Source organism: Pholcus phalangioides, unplaced genomic scaffold (genome assembly GCF_987345545.1).
Source record: "Pholcus phalangioides strain wild (caught in Gottingen) unplaced genomic scaffold, Ppha-v1.0 ptg000010l_1, whole genome shotgun sequence".
Taxonomy (NCBI): Eukaryota; Metazoa; Arthropoda; class Arachnida; order Araneae; family Pholcidae; genus Pholcus; species Pholcus phalangioides.
The window spans coordinates 27,211,574-27,233,541 of record NW_028301603.1 but is presented as its reverse complement, the minus strand read 5'-3'; the positions used below and the strand labels follow the sequence as shown (position 1 = coordinate 27,233,541).

The following is a 21,968-nucleotide window of genomic DNA, read 5'->3' as shown; positions in this document are numbered from 1 at the left end:
GCCTCTAACGCTGGGCTAGTCAAATCCCAGGAGCCAGGTCATGATGGTGTTTAGAAAATTGGCACCTAAAATTTTCTAAATGTGGTTGCTAAATTTAAATAAATTTTTAAATTGGAGTCTAAGGCTGACAAAAAAAATTTCTCACTTCATTATGCTATATCTTTTAACATAGGAAAAGTAAAAGAAAACATTATTCAAGACTGTTATTCTCGAAAAAAATACCATGATTGACTACTAAGAAATTTGGCTGGTGAAAACATATTTTTTCAATTTGTCATGTCCTGCTCTAACTAACATATTTATGTTGTCTGAGTTGTGCTTATTTCATGTTCTTTCTGGCGCTTTGCTACCTTTCTTTCATATTTTGAAGAAAAAATGGTAAATGCTTGAATTTTTTCATGTTATGCAATTATTGTGTTGAAGGTCTGCTTACTCTCTTGCAGAGAGATAAGGTAAGACTTGAAGTATGAAAGGTACTCTTTTGAAGTAGCATTTCCAGCTACTAGAAATGATTTTTTCACACATGGGGGGGGGGGAAGGAAAAATTATCATTACAGTAGATGCTGTTTATTAAAATCACAGATAATGTTATCATTCAGGTATTGTTACAACTTTTGCAAAGAAGAGAACAGACCAATATCATAACATTGAAAAAAATCGGACTCTGTTTATTTTCTCTTTTTTTCCTTCTACTGAATGTTTTTTTGCTCATTTTGAAGCTAAGGTTTAGCCAAACTTATTTTTTTCCTGTGAGGTTATCATTATCAGCTTGCAAGACTATATAGGAGGCTAGAAAGTGTTTCCCCCCAAATTGTTGACAAACATTTCTGTACTTGTAATCAGGCTGGAGTATTCCTTATGATTCACATACATGTGGAGCTGTGTTTACAATGTTCTTCCTATATGCAGGATGATTCAAAAAAGATGGGAAAAACTTTAAGAGGTGATAGTACACACAAATACAATTTTCATCAACGAATGCATGGTCTAACATGAAACCCAAACACGCTAGCGTGTTTCGAAATGGCCACTTCGTAAACGTTGAAACAACATTCCTGTTGAAATTTATTGGGAGAAAAAGAACACTCTGCATGCAAATGTAACCTGGGGAAGAAGAAACCATATGCAAATCTGCATCACAGCGAATAAAAGGAGAGGATGGCAGTCCTGTGAAGTTATTCCAGTGTGCAACCGTTCTAACAGTCGTAATGTACGGGATAACGACGCACTTTAGTAATACTGAAAAATCAGACATGCATTTCATTTACGAAGCTGCAAACAAGAGTACCACAGAGGCAGCATGAATGTACAGTGAGTGTTTTCCCCCCACACTTGGTTGCCCAATCGGTATTACTAAAGTGAGCCATTATCCCATACGGTACAACTGTTAGAATGGTTGAATGCTTTAATAACTGTACAGGGCTGGCGTCCACACCTTTTATTCACTGTGACAGCGATTTGCATACAGTTTCTTTCCAGGTTACATTTGCATGCATGGTGTTCTTTTTCTCCCGATAAATTTCAACAGGAATGCTGTTTTAACGTATGCGGAGCAGCCATTTCAAAACGTACTCGCGTGTTTGCATTTCATGGCAGACCATGCATTCTTTGATGAAAATTTTTTGTTTTTGGTGTGTACTACCACCTCTTAAAGTTTTTCCATCTTTTCTGAATCACCCCGCATAGATGGTGTATAAAAATTTAAAAAACCCTTTCTTTGTTCAGTTTCTTTCAGATGATCAGATTCAAATTTCTTTTTCCAAGCAACTCTCTCAAGAGATCTACATAATGTACCAAACATAAAAAAAATATCATAATTCATGATACATATTAGAGTGTTCCATTCTAACACCCCAAAATGGCTGAATAAAAAATATGCAGGATTTCAGCTTAACCCTATTGAAGGGTGGTGGATCAGATGGTGTTTCATCTGTTTTCATGCTTTTTTATGGGTTTTGGAAAAATGTTTGCCCTTCAAAGGATTTAAGGAGAAAAAAAATCCTGTTTTAGAATATGGAAGAAAAAAACTTTTACAATCAGCTATGCAGAAAAGAAAAACAGAATTTTCCCCAAATCTTGGTTGCAAGTCTGATGTGTCACATATTAAGAGGCATGCACTGTATTTTAAATATCTGTTTGACATTAACACACATTCATTTGGTTCAAACTTGATATGAAAACTGTAAAAAAATTCTTACTTCCCATCAAAACTACCAACACCATAGTAACAGCGAAAAATTGATTCTGCCCTGTAAAAACAACGTTAGTGAAATTTTGAAAAAAAACATAACAATATTGCACATAAAGAGTAATTAATAAATATATTATGCATGAACTCATTGAATACAAGAACACTTAATACAAAATCATAACTTTGTATTAGTACAGTACATGCAGCTATTAAAACCACTGGTTTATAAAATCAAATTACTGAGAACAAATTCAAATCAAGCGCTTGCATTGTGTCTGCCTTGACAAACATTGGCAGGAAAAAATTAATCAGAAATCATGAAATTAAAAGACCCTAGGACAGACACCTTTAATCACTGATACAGCACAAGCCACTAAGGGCATACCCAGGATCTGAACTAGAGGGGGGAAATTCATAGACAGAGATGCTGCTGCACTCTAATTTACTTGGGCCCGAAGCCTTCCCCCCCCCCCGAAGAAAATTAAAATATTGGAGAAAATAGTCTTTTATATTATGTTAATTTAAAATTCTTTTTGAGCGTTAGTGACCCACAATTTCTGTGGAAGAAATCCTTCTGCCCCTCCAAAAAGCTGATTCTGCGTACACATAAGTGATTTCCACGATAAGATATGATGACTACCACATAGCAGCTAGGTGACAAAACTATGGATATTCAAGGTAGAGTTTTTACAGATTCTTTTTTTCCTAAACGATCTCGGAAAATGTTTTATACTTTGAACAGACATTCCAAATCCTTTATGATTTTTCAAAAATGTACATTCGCAATCTTGTAGAAACAAGATGAATTTACATCATGTAGATGCTATCTTTGAATGCTGGTATATAGCCGCAAAAGTACCGTAATTTCCAGTATGTAACCGGAAGGGAGAAAATCCGCAGGGAAATAGAAACTCAGAAATTTGAAAATTCTGTATACAGCCCCATTAAGGGAAGCAACTAAATTTCTTCAACAACCCACATGCATATCAATACAGTACAGTATACAAAATAGTAAAATCACTTTTTCAAGGTCGCACGATCCTGATGGACTGTGAAAAGAAGTTGGGGACGTTTTTTTTCTTCTTCTTGGAACTAGGAAAGAATGCGTCCCAGAGGATGCGTGAACCAAATTTTTATGAAATTCTACCTTTTCCAAAATTCTGGGTATTTGACATGCTATAACGTATCAATAGCATCTCTGACCGATACCAAATTGACATGTCTGTGCTGTGTGCCAATTACTATACTTTAATTTCTCTCCTCTGCCCCTCGCTGGGTACACCCATGCAAGTCACATTTGACATTTTAATAAGGTAGGAGCACCACTAAGCTACATTAAACACTAGAGCTTGGTAGGCCACATCCTGCTCTAATAGGTCAAGACCATGTGATGGTTCTTAGAGCCTTCACAAAATCTGACAGATTTAGATCAAAACTGGTGACTGGACCTATTTTACTAAAAAAAGTTTGAGCACAGAAATCTGAACAGTACATGGTCTGATGGGGTTTTTTTCAAGTAGTCTTTGGGTGACCAAATATGCACTTGGTCAAACACAGAAGGAAACCCAGACATGTTTGGCTATCATAGTCAATCACAATAATTTTGTTGTAATTTATGCTTTGTTCTGAAACACATCCCACTAAACTATTGGCAATTCTTACGCAGACACTCAATTTCTCCTTATTGAGCAACTAACTGATTTTGCGCAATGAACAATCCTATACTGTACTTGATAAGGTTTACACTGCCGTTGTTGATTGAAAAAAAAGGTTCTGGCGATGACAACTGTTGTTGTTGAGGAAAGATTGACTGAAATGACTCATACCAAAGACAACCTTTTACCCCAGAGAAGTTTTGGCTCAACATATTACCATCAGTCAATGCTCAAAGAAAATTATGAGCGGACAACACATAGACCATTATGTAATTCATAAACAACTAATTTAACTAAAAACTAAAACTAAGTGATAGACTACATAATGAATTATTAATGACCTTTTATGGCAAGTGTAATTTTTGTGTTCAGTAAAAGAAGAGTCCCATTAAAATCAATAATAAGTAGCTTTATTACTAGTTAAACATTAATACAGTTATATATTATAAATCTATCAAAATTCAAAAGATTTAGGTCCAGGAAAGGTATTTAAACAAAAATATGAAGACAAAAAATAACAAGAGAAATGTATAACTTACAATCATCTGTGTTTACTTCCACTAGGGCAGTCATAGCAACAAAAGTGATAATCATTGCCAATAGAGATGTTACAGTACGCTGAAACTGGGGAAACCTGTTTGAGAATTTTAAAAAAAACATGTTAATTAAAAAAAATTAGAATTCCCGATCAACTTAGTAAAACCAATTTCACAGTACGGTTTATGTGATTTGCACCTTCCGTCTCCTCTCTTTGAAAGAATTAAAATTAATTAATAATTATCAGAGCAATGACAGACATTTTCTCAAATTAGACATTTTGGAACATGGCATAACAGCCCAAAAGGTATGGAATTTATTATAAACTCCAGCTGTGAAAGCCTACCTTCTTTTTTCAGACATTTTCCTGTTTTTTTATTTTCAATTTATTTATCAATAGGGGAGTGATAGAAGAAAGACTGACACAGAAATCCTGCCAAATTATAGTGATACCCCGGCTAATGACTTTTGATTACGATTTTTGTAACAACTTTTGAAACAAATATTTTTTGATGTTTTTTAGCCCTCGACTAATGAATACAGATTCTGGTAACTAGCATTTTGGTTTATATGAATACATGTGCAAACATAAAACAGGCATGTCATGAACTAAATTTTTGTGGAAATAAAAATTAATCCAATGAGTAACTGTTACTCAAGCGAGATTAATTTATTTCCACCTTGAAATCGTTTTCCAGATACAACTCTTTCTTTCAGAAAAATTTTGAGCCATTTCATACAAAATAAATGATTAAGCTAAAAGAAAATACATTAAAAAAAATTAAACTTCAATAGTTTCAGTGTATACAGCAAAACTTAATACCAAACTGAACAGCCGAAACTTATCTTTTCTATCTGCGTATGTGTGAAGGAGAAAAAGACCACCACAGCAAACCACCTCATACACTTTTTCGTTTCACTATGGCTCACAAACCTGACTGCATGGAGCAGTGGTTCTTAACTTTTTTTGGAACTGTGGCCCGGTGAATCAAATTTCTTTGAGTCTACATTACTCAGTTTACCCTTTCATAAGATAATAATTTACAACAACCAATTACTTTTTAATTGCATGCTAATTTTTAGATAAATTAACTAAAACCCTTTCGATGAATTGAATTCATTATTATCTTATCGACTTGGCAGACTGATTTTAATATTTTTTTTGGTACTGTATTAATAACACGCAGAAGTCAAAACATAAACGAAGCATTTCATCAGCAGCTGCAGCAAACATCCTTATTGCATAGGCCCTGGATTTTGGGGCTGGAGCAGTTTGAGTTAAACAGTTGAGTTGATAAACTATTATACATATATAATTAAAGTGACAAAATATTTTAAAGGTATGCATGTCTGGAATGCATATTTACCAGCACCTTGGAATTAAATATAACCTTAGTTGAGTGGGATAAATTCCCGTTTTATGTACATCACATATTATCACTGTAAAAGAATGAAGAAAAAGAAGAAATAAGTAACCTTTCACATAGTTATGATATGTGACATCACGAAAAATATTAAAATAAGTAAACTGACTACCTTTCGTTGAAGACAGCACAAATCATGAGGAAAGTCACATAACTTCCATTAGTGGCAACTGTCAAGTAAGTCGTGAAAAGCGACTGCAGTTCAGTTCTTTGGTTAGGATCAAAGCAAGTTTTATTGACTGATTCATTTCGAAATTTGTACATCCAGTACTGAAGGAAAAAAACAAAGGAGTCATGCAATTATACAAGTATCTAAGTTAATCTGATAGATTTAAGTTAAAAAAAAGATAATTGATTAAAGTTCATGTCTCCACAACAAAAAAATTAATCATTTAATGCAGAGCTGGAGAAAATGCAAAACAATCTAGGCACCAGAAAAAAAGTTTTAGGCACCAAAAAAATGTTTACATGAATAAAAAAGTCCAAAATAATGCTGCTTTTGACTTTTTTTAAGGCATAGTGACCCTCTTTCATATGTTAGCAGATATGCTGCTATAAATTCCAAGCATTTTGTGCTGCTCTCAGCTTGCAATTTAGCAAAGTTACTAAATTGTGTAGTTCTACAGAAAGAAAATTTTCGGCGTCAATACCAAATTTTAGTCACCATGGTGACCTGGAGCCTGGGATTTGTACAGCCCTGATTTAACGTATTTAACACTATGTGATTACATTGAATGATCAGAATACCCTTCTTTATACCACTAAAACAGGGTATTCTGATTGGTATCTCTTAAAACAAAAGGGGAGAAAGTATAAGAAGAGACTGTGGGCTGAAGAACTATCCATGGAATTCAATGTAGTTCACTGTAAGTTTTAAAATTTTGCATTATGCAGTTTTCCTTTGGAAATTGTTTTTTTTTCAATGTAAGTCTAGGGTGGCCAGACATCCCCAGTTTTCAACTAATAAATGCACTGTCCCAAAAAATGATTTTAGGATGCCTGGTTTATCCCAGTTTTTTCTTTACACACTCAGACATTCAATGAAATGAAATTATTTGCAAGTATTCGACAGTTTTATTTGGAACCAGCTATAATACTGGCGCTGCCCAGGTTTTCTTCAATTGCTGGGAGGATTGAAAAAGTGAAAAATCATTATAGAGGAATAAAGCATTATACATAATACTGGCAGCATTAAAGAAGTGGCAAAACATTGTAAAAAGCATATGCATGTCTGAAATACATTGCTAGCTAACTATGGTAACCAGGGTTGGTAAAAAAACCAAAAAACAGGTTTTTTTGATTTAAACTGTTTTTTTTTGTTTTAAATAAATTAACATTAAAAACAATAGAATTTCTGAAAAATCATTCAAGCTTCTAACAATTAATTAAAATAAAATGTTTATTAATGTAATTAACACTATTCCCATATTAATTAATCAATAAATATTTTTTACATTTTAACAAAAACCAACTTTTGCAATTTAATTATTTTTTAGCCTATACATATAAAAAATAGTGTAACTTGGTCACAAATTAGAATAGCAGTCAAAAATTGGTTCATATGACAAATATTTTCTTATTGATGGAACAAATGTAGATTTTGCTTATATCCGATGTAAGCTGCACATACTACTTTCAGAATTAAAACTGATTTAATGCATTAGCCTTAATTTAAAAAAAAAATCTTGATTATTAGAATCAAGTATTTGCAGCATCAAAAAAAGTTTAATTGTTAAAGTTTTAATTTTTTTTGATGCTGCGAGTACTTGATTCTAATAATCAAGATTTTTTAATTGTTAAAGTTTTAAGAAACAAATTATGTGTCAAAAATTGTGGTTTCCAAAGGCTTTTTTAACTCCTTAACGGACAAGACATCTCGGCCCAACGTGAATAAAAGAAATTCATTCTAGCTCTTCCTATTTTTTTTTCACTCTTTCCCATTATTGCAAAGCTTCATTTTAAGGCTATGAATGAAAATTCCTTTTTTCCCTTCCTATTATCGTTTTTGTTAGACGAACTGTTTAATTTTACTGCTTGATGGATTTTTCTCTCAAAAAGAAATCTATATATCGCACTCATATTTTTCCTCTTGCCCTTGTATTTCTAACAACCAAACAAGGAAACTAGTTAAGAGATTTACCGCAGATACTTCAAATACTGATAGTCCAAATTTGTTGCCAAAAGCCAGCACGAAAAGGAGGATGGAGAAAAAAAAAATTCCAAAAGTCACCAATAGATGCTGCTTACATGCAATATATGAAACTGATTATGCAAATCTGGGTGAAGAATGGACGTGCACGCATCTAATTTTCTGCGGCACGATCAGCTTCTGATGTTGCATCTTAATGCCATCCGTCAGTGGCTTTTGGAACTAATTGATCGCATTCATGCAAACCCCATTTCTTTCTTGTCATCATTAGTTCTTTTTCAATAAATTTTTTAAATTTTTAATGATTGTCTGATGCCACCAGATATGCAAAAATACTGAACGAATAACTTCACATTAAAAATAAAATCATTACATCATGAGCTGTGATAAAATAATTCCATGGAAGTAGAGTTCCGATCCCCAGCAATCCAAAAACAATGTAGACAATGGAATACCTAAAAATTTGAAAGCAAAACAATTAAATAACCAATCATATGAACTTGTATCAGAAACAATAAATAATACACAAACAAAAACGCTACATTTGAAAATTCACCAAATCAATTTCACACACACACATACTGTTTTTAAAAACTGTCAACTGTTGGTCTCTTTACTGACTACTCAAAAACTGACACTTGTAATAAACTTTTCTATGTATCCCACTGCCATCTATCCTAGGGTTACCAGAATTCTTCAATGTTGATGTCATTTTAGGCGCACGCCCCCCCCCCTCCTACGTTTCGGAAAAATTCACCCTTTTGTAGAACTTTTCAGAGGTTTATGGGGAGTTATATTTCTTTTTTTCGGGGGAAATTTTTTCCCCCATTCTGAAAATCTTTTCTTTGACATGAATGTTTCTCTCACAGGCATTGGCCAATAGCCATCGAAATTCCCAGAATTTTTTGTTTTTGCTTTTTTCAAATGGTGCTGTTTCAGTTGGAAAAATTATTGTTATGGTCCACCTGTTTTATCAGTCAGTATAGTGGTCCCATCTGTAGTGAAAATTGAAGTTACTAAGGGTGCAAGCACAGGCATCCACAATGCCAATTTTCAAATCTAGTTTCCCTAATCTATCCTTAAAATGTGAATTTGAATTCTATCTTTATGATGTGAATTTGATTTGCTATATCAGTGCATGCAGGGTCTATTTCTTGCATGGACAAATGGGGCATGTGCCAAGAACTCACAAATTTTTAAGGCCCTAAAATTGACTGTCTTTTGTATTTCACAGGCACAGTTCTTCCCCTGCGTACACCTCTGCCTTAAAGACAACTATATATATATATATATATATATATATATATATATAAGGGGCTATTTATGAAGAATGAATTAATAAAAAACGGGCCCTGGATGAGTGGTAAACCTGGTGGGTGATGAGCCCTGATGAGTAGTATGCTTAGTGTTTTTCAACCTGGGACCGTATAGCCCATTTTTCATCCTGGGATATTCTAAGCAGGCCACTGATGAAAATCATATCTAAGAGGAAGCCATGAGCATAGGCAAAGATAGACATGAAAGACTGGGAAGGGGGCAATTCATAGAAATGCATATACATTAGATCAGTTGGATCCATCATTAATGCTGGGGGAGGGAGCAAATGGCAGGAGAATTATGACTATTTTTAAAATTCACAGAACTGTCCCATAAAACCCACGACCATCTTAATGCACAAAGACAATCCAAGCATGGCCTGGGGGGAACTACATGATGAGATCTGGTACTATACTTTTCTAGAGAGAAATGCTACTGTCCAAGCTTTTTCTTCCACTAAGTAAGAAGTTTCAGAACAACCTTTGCCATGGGAGTGAGCACAGGGGTCCAAGGATAGACTTTCACTTAAAAAATGATTTGTTCACTACAATATTTATCCACTAATTAGATTACTTTATTGGTCTTTCAGGTACTGGATGAAAGGTAACAGACACTAAACAATGTACAGATTTATGGTTTTGCTGCTAGAGGGCTGCACAAATTTTGCTGCCTTGGGAAACTATGCTGTAGATAATTTTTTGGTCACTCCCATGCCCCACACATTCACTACGTCACTCACTGACATGGTCCTTCACTCTCTAGGTCACTATGTTTACACACTCTCTAGGTCTAGGACTGTTTTGGCCACTCACACATAATATCACTCACTCTAGATATCCAAAGTCTATGCCACCCAAGGGGAAATTATTTAGCCATAAAAGAACTACCACATCATGGGTGCCCGTTAAGAGGGTTTTACTGTATTTTAGTCTCTCACTGACCTAGTTCCTTGCTCTTTTAGTCACACACATATTTGCACTTTGTTTTGGTCCCTCAGTAACCTAGTCCCTTATGCTCTAGGCAGGACTTATGGTTTTACTGCCTGTGGGCAATACAAATACTACTAAACCACACATTTCCTTTGCAGAATTTCCAACGAATTGATACATGTTTGAATGTTCGAGTATGTGTTGTGAACCTAATGATTTTCCTAATCATGAGTGAAGTGCAATGATTGAATAATTGTACCGTTGTAGGCCTTTTGCTCTCTGTGACGAGACTTTTTAAATGAGAGATCGGCACACATTCACGCCTCAAAGTTGGGAACCACAGAAAACCAACTTCACCTAACCACCACTGTGGCAATACAAATACTACTGCTAAACCACAATACAAATACTTTTTTTTTTTTTCAAGCCGAGCACAACTCAGGTCTATCGCCATGGGCAATTTACTACCTAGTGAGTTGTGCCGGAAGTGTAAGTATGTGTACCTAACAGTCTGAGTGCGTGTCTAGTGTTGTGTGTGATTTTTCAGGGCTGCCATCTATATCTCAGGAGTGAAGTGTAATGACTGAATATTTGTACTGTTTGTAGGACTGTTGCTCTCTGTGGCGAGACTTTTTAATGGGGAGATCGGATTGCATTTGCGCCTTGAAGTTGGAAACCACAGAAAACCAACTTCAGCGAACCACCACTGTGGTGACGGTGGGGCTCGAACCCGGGTCCCCACAATACAAATACTGCTGCCCTTGTACCCCCCCCCCCCACTCTCAATTCTACAAATTTTCTCGACCACTCATTCTAGAAATTTGCAACTTTCAGCTATAGCCCACTACACCCTTCCTCTCCTCCGTAAATACGCCTCTGAGAGACCACGAGAAGTGAATATGGTTCAAAAAGTGGGAGGGGGCGCCCCACCATGAGCGAAGACAGATAAAGAAACACCGAGCTAGATCAACACCCCCTATAGATAAGATATTATCTTAGGGGATATTATCCCACATCTTATCTATAGGGGGTGTTGACTAGATAAACTGTATTACGACGAAACGACTTAAACCTGTCAACAGGTGGGTCAGGAATGTTGTTTTCAGCGGTGGTGCCGTCGACGCTTTCCTCGGACGTCGAAGAGATTGTTTCTTCAGCTATGCCTTCGATCATGTTGTGGATGCCCGAATTCGTGAAATCCCCTTGGCTGATCGACGTGGACAAACAGGAATAATCAAACTGGATGTTCGACATCGCTGCTCCTGTCCAAAAGACTCCGTGTCCAAAAGACACCCTCATAGATCCATAACAATGGGATTGATGGACATACAATACCCAGCGTAAACACAGATCACGTGCTCCTGGATCATATGTCGATCATCCACTCCTATTCTATGAACGCTCTTGGTTCCAACTTCATGCGAGTGAATGTTTTTCTGTTAGACAAGAAGTCTTGAATCCACTCCTATCCACATTTTGCCGGTTTGGTTGAACACATTTGTAGTGCTGGAAACAAACCGATTTTCACGATGTATGGACCCGTCCCACTATGCAGGATGTAAACAAGTCAGGAAAATTACGATTACAAATGTTTTCCGTTTCCGGTTATGGATTGAGCTTCGAGACACAGTAGTTTCACAATGCGCTGACCATATTTCATTAAGAGAAATGCCTTCAAATACTTTTTTTTGAAATGAGAGCTATCTACCGATCTATTACTATGGGCAAGTCATTACCGACTGAGTTGTGTCGAAAGTGTGCGCTAAAAACTCACTTAATCGTGCTTTCATTTTTAATTTTTAAAGCTGCCATCTATTTTTTAAACAATGAATGAAGTAAGATGAAATCTATAGGTCATCTGTATATTATGACGTGGTGAATTTGGGCCGTTCAAGTATTACGTAAGCAAATTTTTAGCCATTTTTGACAACCTTCCCCCCCCCCCCCGTCAGCAAAATTTCCGTCATCAGCTCTGTTCCTCTGAATCCTAACTCATATTTTCATAAAGGGTGGATGATGACGTAAGCATTATCCAAACCCCCTCCCCCCTTTGTCATCAAAAGTAGCAAATCGAAAACCCCCTCCCCTTCCCCCATCGATGATGACGTAATACTTGAACGGCCCCTTTCGGGAAAAAAGTGTCCACTGGGAATCGAACTCTTACGGCCTCTTGCATACCAGGCAAACGCTCCGACCACTATACCACAGAAAGAGACAATCCCCCTTTCCCTTAAAACACGCACAGTAGCATGATTTGATGAGTAATGACATTACAGCCTCTGTTAACTTCAGCTAATGGCCTCCAAGTTGCGGCAGTAGAGGTGGATGATGATTTTTTGCCCAGTTGAAAATTCATGAAATCTAGATATGCTATCTAGACATTAACTCGAGGGGGGAACTTCGGAAAAAAGTGTTCTCTGCACCGGGAATCGAATCCATACCCTCTTGCATACCGGGCTAGCTCACTGATCATTACTGACCTACTAACCCAAACAGGGCCCGTCGCTCTGTCTCCATGAAGAGATATAAGCAGATGCATCTCTGGTTGACCATAGAGATATACGATTCTTTTTTCCGAAGTTCACCTCGGCATAATATTCAGACAGCAAAAAATCTGTAATGTTTCTACAGCAAGTCACGCTACTGTGTCTGTATAAGGAAATAAGGCAAAGCGCCAATTGAGCCACGTGCAGCGTTCGCGACACGACGCAAGGCAGGATACGAAGACATTCTCGAGGAGCTCGATTTTAACCTTCATGACGAGGGGGGTTGTCAGTTTCGCATGCTAATTATTACAGTTATTCTGTATTAATGTATAATAAAGGAATGTTCCATGTTCGCCGCTTCGTATACACCATACCGACCGTCGCAATTGTTAATTTCACTAATTCTGGTGTTTCATTGATCTAGTTATTTTTCATTAAATATGAGTTTTCAGTTTTTGAATTATTTATTAATTTTAATTGTTATCAATCCTTTCAGTTGTTTTGACTTTCCACAAGTTTCAATTTTTCACTCATTATGGGATTATTTTCCATTAATTTCGGAATTTTCATTCATTCCAACTTCTATTTATTATATAATGATGTACAATAATCTTTATTTAATTTTATTAATTGTGTGATTCATATTAAATTTTGAATTTTCGTAAATTCTAAATATTTAACTTTCGAAAATTCAGAATTTTCATTTTAATTTTTATCCATCGTAAGTTTGCATTATTTTTTATTCATCTTCAATTTCCATTAATTTATGTAAATCTACCTTTAGTTTTTCTTAAGGTTCCGGGCCCCCCCCCCCCCCAGAGGAGAAATAGGGGAGAACTAGGATAATAGATATATAATTTATTATATCTATATTATATGTAGATATAATAAATTATATTTCTTCTCAATGGCTCCCCCCGGAATAAATTATTTCTAATTCTGAATTTTTAGTTAATTTTTAACTATTCATTAATTTCGAATTGTCATCAATTCTGATTTTTTTATTATTCCTTTGTGTTAACGTTTCATAAACGGTATTATTTTTCAGCATCCCCATACTTGATATTTTAATTAATGTTATGTTTTCATTTTTAATGTGTAATCGTGTGTACGTCTCTGATCAACAGCACCACTTAAGATATTTCTAGTGATAAGACAATACCATAAGTATTCTCTATGGGCATTGTATATAATATTCTATTGTGTGTGTATATATATATATATATATTGTTTTTAATTGCATTTTTAATTGGGTTGCTGTATTTTTGAAATATATGACATCCATATTTATTATGGGCATCTTTTTCTCAGCCCCACCTCGTTGGGCACTTTGCCTGTTGTGGCGTTGTATTTGTATTTGTGAGGTTATGCTCTGATCTCACCAATATGGGGCCATTCAAGTATTACGTCAGCATCGAGGGGGGGGGGTTTCGGATTTGCTGACTTTTGATGACATATGGGGGCGTGAGGTTTGAAGGTTGCTTACGTGATCAACCACCCCTTTTTTAAGATATGAAATATTGAAATATTCTAAGCTGCTGACGAAATTTTGCTGACATTGGGGAGGGGGTCAGTGTTTTGCTGACAAGGTAGAGGGGGTCAAAAATGGCTGATAATCTGCTTACGCAATACTTGAATGGCCCCTATGTGTTAGGAGGTACCAAGGCAGAGCTGACGAAATTTTGCTGATAGGGGGGAGGGGGGGGGGGCACAGTTTTTTTTACTTTTGCTGACAACGGGAGGGATCAAAAGGTCTAAAAATTGCTGACGTAATATTTGAACCGCCCGTTAGGGGTAGAACTCCTTAATACACTCCTTAATACACTTCATATAATAATATATGAAGGCGTCTTAGTTAGGGGTCATTCAACTATTACGTCAGCATCGAGGGGGGAGTTTCGGATTTGCTGACTTTTGATGACAAGGGGGGGGGGTTTGAAGGTTGCTTACGTCATCAACAACCCTTTTTGAAGATATGAAATGTTCTAAGCTGCTGACGAAATTTTGCTGACGGGGGGGGGGGGGTCAAAAATGGCTAAAAATCTGCTTACTTACGTATTACTTGAATGGTCCCTTACCGGAAAATGTCCCGTAAAATATGGTCAGAAGATTATCACTATTTTTGTTATTTTGTTTTTCATCGTGTGCTTTCCTTCTTGTTTTGAGACTGCGCTGTATATTCACAGAGGGGCGGTTGTTTCCGGCTGTTGATGTCGGGATTAAAATTCTGTGCTGTGTGTTTGTTGTGAAGCGGCAGCTCTCTTTTTTTTTTCTTCCCGTCCCCGTGTTTGCTTTCAATTAAATCCACCGTCATTTTTTTGGTTGGCAATTTAGTTGGTTATTTTCCTGTCGTCTGCAGTCTGTAGTTGCCATTAGAAATTTCTTAAATGCTTACCCTTCAGGACGGTACAGAAGAAGACTCGACCATGACAGGAGATACTACCGCCAAGGTAATTTCTCCTCTTTTATTCTCTTCAACTGGCCGCCGAATCTAGTCTCTAATTAAAAAAAAGGAATAATAACGGTGAAGGAATAATTGTGGAAAGTCCGTTGCACGGCATTTCATTTCGCTGCATTTGTTCACTTCATTGTTTTGAAACAAAATTTTCAATTATTTTGGTGTTATTTTCACCAAATGGACTACAGTATAATGAGTAGTTTCCTCATTGTTTTTTTAGAAGACATGAATAGAACTTAAAATTTAATGGGTGTAATCTATTTGGATCATATTGTGCCCTTGTTTCCTTATTTGCGTTCCTAACCATAGGTGTTGGAACCTTGAGGCTGAGGGCGTTTGAATCCCCCCCCCCATGAATTTTGCAAGTGGGGGGGAGGGGTGAGCCACCCTAATAATTAATGAATATACAGGTCTTAAAATATCTTTGCCGATGTATGCTGATATACGAACCCCCTAGCGGCCACAAAAGTCCGCAAATGTGAATGAAATTTGAGATAGAAGTATTTCGAAGAGTAAATTCCCAATGTACGGTATACAGCGATTTTGTGACTTTTTTTTATTGCCAAACCTACTTTAGCACTAGGGACCCCACATTTTCTTCGAAAAAAAACTATTTTTCCCAAAGAACCCAACCTGGGGGAAAATGGGTATCTACCCGGGAAGCAAATTTGACAACCCTGGCTAGGGTTACCCAAAAAATATTAAAAATGTGTGAAAAATATTGTATACATATTAAATATATTAATAATTGTGATTTAATCAATATAAATCAATAGACGCCTGTAGGCCGTAGTTTTTATGGGCGTATCACACAAACTGATTCGCCACCAAGTTCACGTTTGTCCTGCCGATAAAGGGTGGTCCCTGCCCCCGAACCTGGAAGTATCTATCTCAGGCCACCAAAAACGGCTATGGCAAGGTGCTGTGTGCTAGGATTACTGCCCAAACACCTAAAAACGATTGAAAAGGTTCGATTAACACAGGTTCATCTTATGGAAGCCAATAACGCTTCTCTGCCCTTCAAATTGTAGATGATTTATATACATTAAATCTATGCAATGTCATAACACAGAAAAACCAGGAAATAGCGTGGAAAAGTTTCATGGAAAAAACAATCAACTTTGAGGAAAACGAAATGGCAACAATAAGCTGGAAAAGAAAATCAGATGCAGTGGTGCCATCTGTGTTTTTGGCCCTGAAAGAATTATGTTGGCAACATATTGCTATTTTGGCGCATACAAAAATTTGGCAACAAAACGGTATACCCTATATTGGGAATTGACCTTTCAAAGTATGCGCTTGAAAATGAAGCTAGGAACAATCCTAGCTCTCATGGCTATGATCACACAAATTTTTTTTGTAAAAATTTAAATGGCAACACTTAGTTTTATGCATGAAGCAGTGATCGATGCAGTAAAAAAAACATACATGATGTACGTCACATAAATGGAACAGTATATGTAGCATCATAAATGCCGGCAAGGGGACAGAGAAAGAAAGATCTCATTAAATTCGTGCACCAATCCAGTGAGAGACTTTAGGCTCGTTTACACGCATTAAGTGATTTATTCGTCAACTAAAATTGTGAAAATATTCTCAAGAATATTTGTAATACTATATATAATAAATATAATCTCTATAAATAACTTGAGAGTAATTCTTATTTTTTATAAGAATATTCTCTAGTAATTTTATAATAGTAAGTTCGAGAGAATATTCTTCTGGAATTCTCTATTCGTTCACTCTTGTTCTCAGAATATTCTCGCCTGGAATCTCTACCTATAAGTTGATAGTTAATTTATCATGTTTCCCGAACAACGAGAACATATAGGTTTCCCCCTGAGCATACATACACGTACAAAGGTACTACCAATCCATGTCATTCAGATGGATTTTCAATCATATTGATCGTTTAGAAGACATTCTATCCTGTATGGTGGTTTTTTTTTCAAGTTTTCTTTTTGTTTTAGGTTCGATCAGATACCGTCGATTTGACTGATCAATCTCTCGTGGTGGATATATCAGATGCTCTTAGTGAACGGGACAAAGTAAAATTCACTGTTCATACAAAAGTAATTCTCAGTTTCTGTTTATAATTCTAATACATCAAAAAGCATTTAACCTTAGAGTACTATTAGTGAAATTTCACCCTAGGGAAAACCTTTAAAAGTAGTGTGCAAACAAAGAGCAGGCGTTTTAGTTAATCTACCTTCAAATGATGCACTTAGTTGGCAACATGTGTTAATTTTCATGTTCATTTCATTATTTGTATTATAAACTTGGTATCGGGTGAAATTTAACTTGCGATAGTAGTTGCATCATCTTTCTAGCGAAACTTTTGTTTGTCTTAAATATTTTTTGTTATTCAAAGTCATATAAATAAGTGATATTATGTAAAGTCAGTCGAACCAAAATTTAACAGTACAGCCAGCGTATGTGGCAGGTCCTTTAAAGTTTGCTGGCAGGGGCAGTTGCCCCTTCTTACCCTACTCTAGTTCTGGCCCTGGATTTGTTTACAAAATTTTCTGGTGTTTAATCAAGAGTGTTATAGTGAGGTTCAACTGAGCATATTAATAAGAAAAAAATTATTGTAACTTCAGAAGATGTTTTGAGGATATTAGATATTGTGTGAAGCCTGATGGTTCTGAATAAAACGGCTTAAAGTAACCAGCCAGAAGAAAGGGAATGCACATCAAGACATAAAAAGAGCATCATGCATAAAAAATGATGTAAATATTGTCAAATTTATGAAGCGTAAGATCACGGGAAAAATATTGTGTGCTCTAATTGTAACTAGTGATGTCTTCAGTACAAAACATCTTCATGTAATTTATGGTAATATAATGCCCTATAGTTGCGTCATTCTCATGAAATATATTGGGCAAAAAATTATCAAAAATAAACGTTAATAAAAAATTCTTAGAGAAATATCTTTATCTGTCAATAAATAAAATATTGTCAGCAGCAAAGTGTGTTCAAAATTCATGGTGAAAAAAAAAAGTTTAACCATGTTAAGAGATACGCACACTGTACGTATATGTTTCAGCTATGGTCACATTTTTCGTAAAATGCGAAAGTAGTAGTAGCCACTTTGCAAAAATGCATACAGGATGTACGAAACAAATAGACATCCAACCATCAATCATTAGTATTGTAGCATTTTGCTAAAGCTTTTACCCCTATTTTAGCTTTTTTGCGAAAGGAATTTTTTATCTAGCTTAAACCCTGACACACACATCCAACGTGACATTTGGCCTGTTTAGCCCTTGACTCAATATGTATGCTTGACACTCTCAACATGCTATCTATTTTGGTAGCTCATTATCAACTTGGATAAGTACTGGTACTGTGAAAAAAAATTGTTATTGATTGCATTTGTTTTTTTATGTGTTTCTCACTCTTTTTTTCATCAATTTTATGGGGGAGAAGTTTTTTAATTTGCTTTTGTTTTACTAGAGCAGGAGAGCGATTCTCAAAGTAAATGTGCTGATGAAACATTGCAACATCTCAATATTGCTGTCAAGAAATCTGGGTTTTTTCACTTACTTATCAAATCTCCCTTCTGGTTACCTAATGCCAGGAGAAAGATTTTTATGTTTTTCCAATGCTGATCAAAAACTAAATATGTTGAAAACACGTGCTTTTCAGGAATAAGAAGTCTCAACCGAATTCATTTCATTTCCAATTAATTTGAAAGAAAGTTCAAGTGATGGTTACACTTCACCTTTTCCACACAAAATTTGATTGGTTCAAGTCCTATGACACTAGTTGTCACATATGGAAGGAGGGGGAAAATTTTCATTTGGCTATAAACAAATATAATATTTAAAATTGTTAAAAGGAAGTGTGAAAGTATATTGGTACTGAAAATATATTTTTAAGACCTTATATTATTGAAAATAAGAATACATTTATGTTTTAAGATAGAAAGTTTTAAAATTTGAAAAAGGGCTGGGGACAGCCAGGAGAAAGACCTTTTCCTTAAAAAATGAAAATTTGTTTAAATTTCAAATTCTAAAAAATTGAGTTGCGGCATGTTAGATACATGGGTATAAATATAAAGTAACCAAAAAAAAGTTCTATACCAAATATATTAAACATAAATTAATGGGGACGTACTTTAGGCCAATTTAATGAGAATGACCCAATTGTGAGTGTATTAATAATTTAAATGTATGTATTATGTATTTGCTCACATACATATTTGTCATTAAAATGAATTAAAAATTGATATTTTTTTAGACAACATTGCCAGAGTTTGAAAAGCCTGAGTTTTCTGTAATTCGACAGCATGAAGAATTCATCTGGTTGCATGAGGCCTTTGAAGAAAATGAAAAATATGCTGGATACGTTGTAAGTTGATTAAATTTCTAATTCAAACATATGCAAATATGCATCAACATGTAAAAATGATCTTCCTGTTCTCAGATTTTTCGACTGCTTTCTTTTTAAAAATTACTTTCTAATCAATACCTTCTCAGAAGAAATAGGCATGTATGGGTTCTATTCAAAAATAATTTTATAGATTGTTATATACTGTATATATAGCTTTTAATAATCCACACTTATCTTGAACAGCACTAAATTCCATGCATCATGGGAAACATTGGTTATCTTATTGAATTTTCTTTAAATTTATACCTCCAGTTTAGTGTTAAATATTTGTTTTAGTGTAATGTTCATAAATTTGTTCTTTTTCAAAACAAGGCATGTGGAAAGAAACAAGCCAAAATGCACTAGTTTGGTGTTGAAAATGTGTGGTGTGCTTATAATGGAAGACTACCTTTTTATTCAATTAAAAACACTAACATTGATATGAAGCTAAATGTTCATTTATAACTTGTTTAATTTTTTCTGGAAATTTGACGGTATATTACATTAGACATTCTTGAGTAAAAATTTAATTTTTTGACTATTATATATATATAAAAAAGTGCATAAAACATTTCTCGTAACACTTAATTATAACCACTTAGAGCATTGGTTCTCAAAGTATGCATCATAGTTCCTAAGGGGCATCATAAACCTTGTCGGGATGCCTTGTTGAGCTGGCAATATTGATGTGTGCTTGTTCTGTGCTTTGAAATAATTCTTTGTTTGGCTATTCCAGGGAGCGGCAAATAAACTTTGACTAAAGAGCCATGGTCACAAAAGTTTCGGAACACTGACTTTTGAAATCAGACTACAAGGAAAAAAATTATTGGATAAGTCCCAGCTTTGAATTAGCTGCAAGAGCTAAAAATTAACTTAAGCTAAATAAACTGTTTCAATATTATGGAAAATCACAATACTTTGGACTTTTTTTTCTAAAAAAAGTTATGCTTGGCTCTTAAAATTTGGCTGGTGCTTCAATTTTTTATAAAAATCGAAATTTATGAGATTAAAAGTGTCAAAAGGATTCATTTACATATAATTAGTCATTTGTTTATATGTATAGTTGATAAAAGAATCTTTTTGCTCTTGAAAATATTAATTTCTGCTGGTATGTTTACCATAGTTCATAACCCTGCAAGTGTATCAAGCAAAAAAGTTTTTGATCATTAAGCTTTTTTTTAATGAATTCCATCTCCATACTGGTTGCTGTACACGGTAGATAAGATGTTGTCTTGAGTTACTTCTGGGACTTGTTATTACTTTCACGATTTCTACGATAATTTGTTCTTGCAATATGCCCAGACACCTACATATTCAGAACTTTCATGCATGACTAGCTTTTACTCATGGCTTTCCTTGCGTGGATTTGTTAATCTGAAAAAAAATTACTCAACAATGATTTCCCCCATGTAAAATTTGAACCCTTCATGACCCCCCCCCCCCCCTAAGAGGTTAAATTTTCAGAAATCAGGTCTTAGTGAGTATTATGAAATAGAATATTGACCAAATTTCATATTTATAGCTTCAGCGATTTCAGCTCAGCCATGATTGCTTCATATAGCCTTAAAGGCCCCCTTATGTGACCCCCTTAGCAATTGAATTTTAAAAAATCCATTTTTAATGCATCCGTACATTACAAAATAAAAATATTGACCAAATTTCATATTTATGGCTGTAGCTATTTCGGCACTGGACAATTTCTCTATTACCTTTAGACACCCTCCCCCCTATGACCCTGTTAGGGGTGGAATTTTGAAAAATCTCTTTTTAGTAAGTGAGTGCATCATGAAATGGAACTACTGACCAAATCTCAAATTTGTGGTTTCAGCAGTTTTGGCTCAGCGTGATTTCTCTATGTAACCTTTAAACCACCTTAGGGGTTGAATTTTGAAAAAACCCTTCTTAGTGAGTAATAAAAACTACTGACCAAATTTCATATTTATAGCTTCAGCGGTTTCAACTTGGCGATAATGAATCAATGAGTCAGGACATGCCATTTTATATATACATATATAAATAAATTGTTTTAATTTTTCTTTTACCACCACTCACTTTCAAGTTGATCTAATATTTTTGTTATTAAAATCAAGATTCCTCCTGCTCCACCATTTCCTGACTTTGATGCTTCAAGGGAGAAGCTGCACAAATTAAGTGAAGGAGAAGGAACCATGACAAAAGAAGAGTTTGCCAAAATGAAGCAAGAACTTGAAATGTAAATGACTAAATTGAAATTCTAAATTTACATTTTCTGCACATATTCCGATTTAAGTTGTACATTTGATGTGTTTATTATTATCAAAGGACCCTATTTCAAAGGTCCAGTTGTGTCTGTTTTTAAAAATATGAGAACAAAAATCCATTTGCACAACTTGGAAAGGCATGCTTATTTTTATGATCTCCTGATTTTTGAAGAAAACAATGTGTATTTTGTGTTTTTAACTTATTCAA

General features: G+C 35.1%; 2 protein-coding genes across 2 annotated transcripts in view; one reads left to right on the top strand and one right to left on the bottom strand.

Annotated features, from left to right (window-relative positions):
• Window positions 1–11,961, bottom strand: part of LOC149081181 (equilibrative nucleoside transporter 3-like) — a 33,300-nt gene extending 21,339 nt beyond the window's left edge. Inside the window, exons 1-5 of the mRNA XM_089237967.1 lie at window positions 11,275–11,961; window positions 8,330–8,411; window positions 5,920–6,077; window positions 4,386–4,480; window positions 2,199–2,249 (exon numbers count right to left, since the gene is read on the bottom strand). Of these exons, the coding sequence (XP_089094093.1) occupies window positions 2,199–2,249; window positions 4,386–4,480; window positions 5,920–6,077; window positions 8,330–8,411; window positions 11,275–11,501 (613 nt within the window). The 5' untranslated portion in view covers window positions 11,502–11,961. The remainder of the gene's footprint in view (window positions 1–2,198; window positions 2,250–4,385; window positions 4,481–5,919; window positions 6,078–8,329; window positions 8,412–11,274) is intronic.
• A 2,907-nt stretch (window positions 11,962–14,868) lies between these two features.
• The window catches only part of Snx6 (sorting nexin 6), a 31,520-nt gene continuing 24,420 nt past the window's right edge, over window positions 14,869–21,968 (top strand). The window contains exons 1-4 of the mRNA XM_089237966.1: window positions 14,869–15,138; window positions 17,117–17,218; window positions 19,389–19,499; window positions 21,611–21,732. Of these exons, the coding sequence (XP_089094092.1) occupies window positions 15,076–15,138; window positions 17,117–17,218; window positions 19,389–19,499; window positions 21,611–21,732 (398 nt within the window). The 5' untranslated portion in view covers window positions 14,869–15,075. The remainder of the gene's footprint in view (window positions 15,139–17,116; window positions 17,219–19,388; window positions 19,500–21,610; window positions 21,733–21,968) is intronic.